Here is a 5,843-nt window from a genome sequence, read left to right as displayed (position 1 = left end):
AAGGTTTGACATGATTCCTCTTTTACACCCCAGGAATCCTCAACTTCTGTGCCAACAATTACCTGGGCCTGAGCAGCCACCCCGAGGTGATCCAGGCAGGTGTGCAGGCTCTCAAGGACTTTGGATCTGGCCTTAGCTCTACTCGCTTCATCTGTGGGACTCAGGTACACAGCTGTCTGCTTCCCACAGTCCGCAGGGCTGCTTTAGCCAGATCAGCTAATCCCATTCTAAGCCCCAGAGCTACAAGGGTAGCAAGGCTGGGGCAGAAAGACCGGCTTTGCTGAGAACACTTCTGCTTCAAGCCGTGTGTTGGTGGCTTACAAATGGTAGAGTACAAGCCTTGAGCTAAAAGCCCAGCAAGGTGCAAGGCCTTGAGTTCAAATCCTAGTACAGGCATCAAAAAAAAAAAAAAACAAAAAAGCTCTGGGAAGGTGGCTCAGTGGTAGAGTGCTTACTTTGAATGCATGAGGTCCTGGGTTTGATTCCTCAACACCACATCAAAGAAAAAGCCAGAAGTGGTGCTGTGACTCAAGTGGTAAAGCGCTAGTCTTGAGCTGAAGAGCTGAGGGACAGCACCCAGGTCCAGAGTTCAAGCCCCACGACCAAAAAAAGAAGGGGGGGAGCCCCTACTCCTGTTGCATGTGTTGCCTCTTTTCTCTCTGAATGATGAGGTACAATAAACGTCACAGGTAGAACTCCTTTCCTATCAGACACTTTGGGACAAAAACCTCATCCAGACCAAACAGCTTTCAACAAGTAGAGGGTCAAATGAGTGCAGAGTTGTTTGTGTAATCCTCTTTTAGGCTATAGTACAACCCAAAAAGAAACACTTAGCCTGATATTAGGAAGGTATATCTTCCCCATTGGCATTTGTAATTCCATAGACCAAGCCCAGAACGCCTCACTGGGAGATCTACCAGACTCCCGAGGCCTAGGGTAACGTGTGGCTGAGGCTGCAGACTTTCTGGTCATCTGTGGCACCCTCCCCTCCCTGCCCACCCCCCGCCACCACCCTAGGCTTTAACACCTACCTGTCTCACATACTTCCTTTAGACCATCCACAAGAATCTAGAAGCCAAGTTAGCCCGCTTTCACAAGCGGGAGGCAGCCATCCTTTTCCCCAGCTGTTTTGATGCCAATGCCGGTTTCTTTGAGGTATGTGGTGCCCTGAAGCGCTTGGGGGTAGGCAGTCAGGAGAGTCTGGTCACAGGCTGGTGCCAGCCCTGGAGGCTCCAATATCCTTTCTATATAGAGGTTGGGTGAAGTTGGCCAAAGAAGGCTGGGGCTTGTGAGGAGCCCAGCTTCCGGGGAGTTTGGGGATAACTAGCTCCGCAGGAAGGCTGGGAACACCTGGGACTACCTGATGCCTCTTCCTCCTATCACCCATCCAGCCCGGTGCTGGGTGCTGGTGAGCCAGGTAGAAGCGAGTGGCACCTTGCTTCCCTGTCCCGGCTGGCAGTGGAATGTGGGACTCAGGAACTCCTAATAGGGGACATGGGGGTGGCCGGACCATCACTGCCTCCCTCCAGGCTCTGCTGACCCCCGAGGATGCAGTCCTGTCAGACGAGCTGAACCATGCCTCCATCATCGATGGCATTCGATTGTGCAAGGCCCACAAGTATCGGTACCGCCACCTGGACATGGCTGATCTGGAAGTCAAGCTCCAGGAGGCCCAGGTGGGTTGAGGACAAAGCCTGTGCTTACCCTCAGGCTCCCCTGCCAAAGATGAGGATCGGAGAGGCTCCCTCCTCATTGGCAAATAGCCTGGAAGTGTGGAAAGGCCAGGTCTAGAGCTCAAGTTCCCCATGTCCCGGCTTGCCTGAAGCAAGCACCGTCCAGCAGTAGGCACCGGGCTCAGGTGTGGGTGGGAAGCCAGGCGCTGGGGGCTCACACCTGTCATCCTAGCTAGTTTAGAAGCCTGAGATCTGAGGAGGATCAGGGTTCAAAGCCAGGGTGGGCAGGAAAGTCCAGGAGACAATTATCTCTTATTAACTAGCCAAAAGCTGCAAGTAGAGCTGTGGCACATGTGGTAAAACACCAGCCTTGATTTTTTTTTTTTTTTTGCCAATCATGGTGCCTGCTACCACTTGAGCCACAGCCCCACTTCCAGCTTTTTCTGCTTATGTGGTGCTGAGGAATCGAACCCAGGGCCTCATGCATGCAAGGCAAGCACCCTACCACTGAGCCACCTTCCCAGTCCCCTAAAACACCAGCCTTGAGTAAAGAAGCAGCTAAGGAACAATGCCTAGACCCTGAGTTCAAGCCCCAGTACTCACACTGACATACACCACACACACACACACACACACACACACACACACACACGCACACACACAAAGAAAACTTGAGTGGATGTATCGTTAGGACCTGGCTTTACTCCAGCTTGCCCTCTAGAACCTGGCCTAAGGGGGGGGGTCCAAGCCCCTTCTTAGTACTCTGGGCTAAGTGTAACTTCAGACCCCCTAAAAAGAGAGGCTCAGAGAAGAGAGGCCTAGAAAAGAGAGGCTCAGAAGAAAAGACTTTCCCAGGGGCTGGGAAGGTGGCTCAGTGGTAGAGCGCTTGCCTTGCATGCATGAGGCCCTGGGTTCGATTCCTTAGCACCACATAAGAAAAAAAGCTGGAAGTGGTGCGCGCTGTGGCTCAAGTGGTAGAGCACTAGCCTTGAGCTGAAGAGTTGAGGGACAGCGCCCAGGCCCAGAGTTCAGGCCCCACGACCAGACCAAAAAAAGAAAAGAAAAGACTGTCCCAGTGCTAAGTAGCCCAGAAAGCAGGAAGTAGCATGGCCCAGCCCTGCCTCACGCATGCCTGCTTGTGTGTACCTTGCAGAAGCACCGGCTACGCCTGGTGGCCACCGACGGAGTGTTCTCCATGGATGGTGACATTGCCCCCCTGCAGGACATCTGCCGCCTGGCCTCTCAATACGGTGCCCTGGTCTTCGTGGATGAGTGCCACGCCACTGGCTTCCTGGGGCCCACAGGACGGTGGGAGCACGTGGCCCCCTGAGGCTTGGGTGGGGCTCCCCAGGGTGGCTGGGAAACAGGGAGAGCCCGGCCCCACCTGCCCCTGGCCCTGGAGCCAGGGACAGCAGTGGTCACTTCCCTTGCAGGGGCACAGATGAGCTGCTGGGCGTGATGGACCAGGTCACCGTCATCAACTCCACTCTGGGGAAGGCGCTGGGGGGAGCAGCAGGTACCCGGTACCAGGGGTCCTCTATCCATCCCCGTGGCCCTGGGGAGCGCAGGAGGGCACATGGGCTGAGGGAAGTGGCTGCGGGGACTGGAAGGCTCTGGCTCCTGACCAACTGTCCCCTCTCCCTGTGTTCTCAGGGGGCTACACCACAGGGCCTGAGGCCCTGGTGTCCCTCCTCCGGCAGCGTGCCCGGCCCTATCTGTTCTCCAACAGCCTGCCACCTGCTGTTGTTGGCTGCGCCTCCAAGGCTTTGGATCTGCTCATGGACGACAACAGCACTCTCATCCCGTCTATTGCTGCCAAAACGCACCGGTGCTGTTCCCAGCAGGGATGGGATAGGCTGAGGGGTGGGGTAAATGCTGAGGGCCTGCCCAGTTATATAGAGTTATCTACTCTATACTTACCTTCCTCTCTCTTGTCTCTGCCTCTGTCCCTTCTTCCTCTCTGCCCTCTCTTGTCAGTCCTACCTTTAGACCTCTCTTTGTTCTGCCTGTCCCCGACCTGGTGGCCTCTGCGGGGGAGGGCCTCTATCTTTGTCTTGATTGGACATGGCTCCTGGGCCACATGCCCAGCTGACACAGATAGCAAGGCCGTGTGAGACACGCAGCTGTGTCCACAGGTTCCGTAGTAAGATGCAGGCTGCCGGCTTTACCATCGCGGGAGCCGATCACCCCATCTGCCCTGTCATGCTGGGGGATGCTCGACTGGCTTCCGGCATGGCGGATGACATGTTAAAGAGAGGTAAGGGGACCAGTGGGGCCCAAAGGGAAACCTGTAAAGTGTAGGTGGTTCCTCCCCCAGGACTACTGCCTCTCCCACATCAGCCGTGTGTCTTGACTCTTGCACTGTGAGACACCCCGCCCCCACCCTGTAAGATCCTGGGCAGCCCCCCCTTGCCCCCTGCAGGGAAAGTTGGTGTTAATGTGTCACACGGCCAGCCGCAGCCTCCTGACCCTGGTATGCCCTTGCTATCTACCTTCCCAGGTATCTTTGTCATTGGATTTAGCTACCCGGTGGTCCCAAAGGGCAAGGCCCGAATCCGGGTACAAATCTCAACTGTGCACACTGAGGAGGACATTGACCGCTGTGTGGAAGCCTTCGTGGAGGTGGGGCGGCTGCATGGCGTGGTGCCCTGAGCCCTGGGTGGGCACCAGCAGAGCCAGGATCTCTGCTACCTCCGGGACAAGGAAGGCTTTTTGGTCAGGTTCCGTGGCTGGACTTGTCTCGGGAGAGGCTTGAGCGTGTGGCCGTGACAGTTTGAAACAACAGTGTGAAAATGGCTGTGACACTTTGGTCTGCTTTATTCTCTCTGAAGAGGCCCCGTCCCGTCACTAGTTGGATCAGGAGGACAGGTACTAGAGACCTCAGAGCTGCCCTGCCCCAAATTGAAATGGCATCTGGAAGCTAGGGAAGGCCAGTTTGGCTGGATGGCTTCCTCACTGCCGTAGAAGCAGCTGCGGATCCACTGTGCACCCTTTCCCATGCTATTCTGCGAAGCTCCCTCACCCCCCAGCCGGTCCTTAGTTAATGCCTCATTCTCAGCACCCCATCCCAAGAATGTTCTATTGCCAAGCACCAGTAGCTCATGCCTGTAATCCTAGCTAGTCAGGACGCTGAAATCTGAGGATTGTCGTTTGAAGACAGCTTGGGTGGGAAAGTCTGAGAGACTCTTCTATCTGCAGCGAACTTCCAAAAAGTCAGACGTGGAGCTGTGGCTTGAATGGTAGAATGCTAGCCTTGAGCAAAAAAGGCTAAGGAACAATTAATTGCCAGACTCTGAGTTCAAGTCCCCGGACCAGCCAAGGAAAAGCAAAAGCTGGAAGTGGAATCCTATAGCTCCCGTGGTAGAGCTCAGGCCTTGAGCCGAAAAAGCCAAGGAACAGCGTCCAGGCCCTGAGTTAAACCCAGTATCAGCTGGGTTGTGGCTGGGTATGTAGGCCTCTTTTGGAGGAAAGGCAGGAATTAGGATCCCAAAGAAAAGAATGGAGCAGCTGGGTGGCGGTGGCTCACTTCTGTAATGCTAGCCACTCAGGAAGCTGGGATCCAAGGATCACAGTTCAAAGCCAGCCCTGGCAGGAAAGTCCATGAGACTCTTCCAGTTAACCACTAGAAAACCAGAGTGGCGCTGTGGCTTAAGTGGTAGAGCACTATCCTTGAGCAGCGCCCAAGCTTGGAGTTTGAGCCCCAGGACCCACAAGAAAAAAGAATGTGGATCACCAGTGGAGTCTTGGAGACTTTGGGCAGACCCGGTTCTTGGGTGTTTGCTCCAGATTCCCCTGCTGTTCTGTTAATTGACTCCAAGCCCTCTGGCAAAGGCTTCCTTTCACGGCCTGCAGTCTAAAGATCAGCCGCCAGGGGGCGCAGGGACCCAGGCTATGCCTGCCCCACTCCCTTAGGGCTGGGGGCGGCACACCCAGTTGGCGGGGCGGCTCCCAGACAAGGCCGCGGCCTCCACTGCTGCTGGGTGAGGAAGGGGCCTCCAGCTCTCCGCCCGGCCTGACCCTGGCCTGAGCAAGGTTCCCAAAGTGCTCACAATTTGCTTGGGGTGAAACTGAGGCGAAAAGACTGATTTTCTTTGTCTTTTTTTTTGTCAGTCGTGGGGCTTGAACTCTGGGCCTGGGCGCTGTCCCTCAGCTCTTCAGCTCAAGGCGAGC

At 55.5% G+C, this 5,843-nt stretch overlaps 1 protein-coding gene across 1 annotated transcript in view; it reads left to right on the top strand.

The window, feature by feature from the left end:
- Gcat (glycine C-acetyltransferase) overlaps positions 1-4,475 on the top strand; it is a 6,856-nt gene extending 2,381 nt beyond the window's left edge. Inside the window, exons 2-9 of the mRNA XM_013024942.1 lie at positions 34-164; positions 1,054-1,155; positions 1,530-1,676; positions 2,827-2,981; positions 3,107-3,189; positions 3,327-3,501; positions 3,809-3,930; positions 4,174-4,475. Coding sequence (XP_012880396.1) covers positions 34-164; positions 1,054-1,155; positions 1,530-1,676; positions 2,827-2,981; positions 3,107-3,189; positions 3,327-3,501; positions 3,809-3,930; positions 4,174-4,325 — 1,067 coding nt within the window. The 3' untranslated portion in view covers positions 4,326-4,475. The remainder of the gene's footprint in view (positions 1-33; positions 165-1,053; positions 1,156-1,529; positions 1,677-2,826; positions 2,982-3,106; positions 3,190-3,326; positions 3,502-3,808; positions 3,931-4,173) is intronic.
- The last annotated feature ends 1,368 nt before the right edge of the window (positions 4,476-5,843 follow it).

The sequence above is a fragment of the Dipodomys ordii genome, unplaced genomic scaffold (genome assembly GCF_000151885.1).
Source record: "Dipodomys ordii isolate 6190 unplaced genomic scaffold, Dord_2.0 Scaffold79, whole genome shotgun sequence".
Lineage (NCBI taxonomy): Eukaryota > Metazoa > Chordata > Mammalia > Rodentia > Heteromyidae > Dipodomys > Dipodomys ordii.
This window is presented reverse-complemented; position numbering and strand designations above follow the sequence as displayed.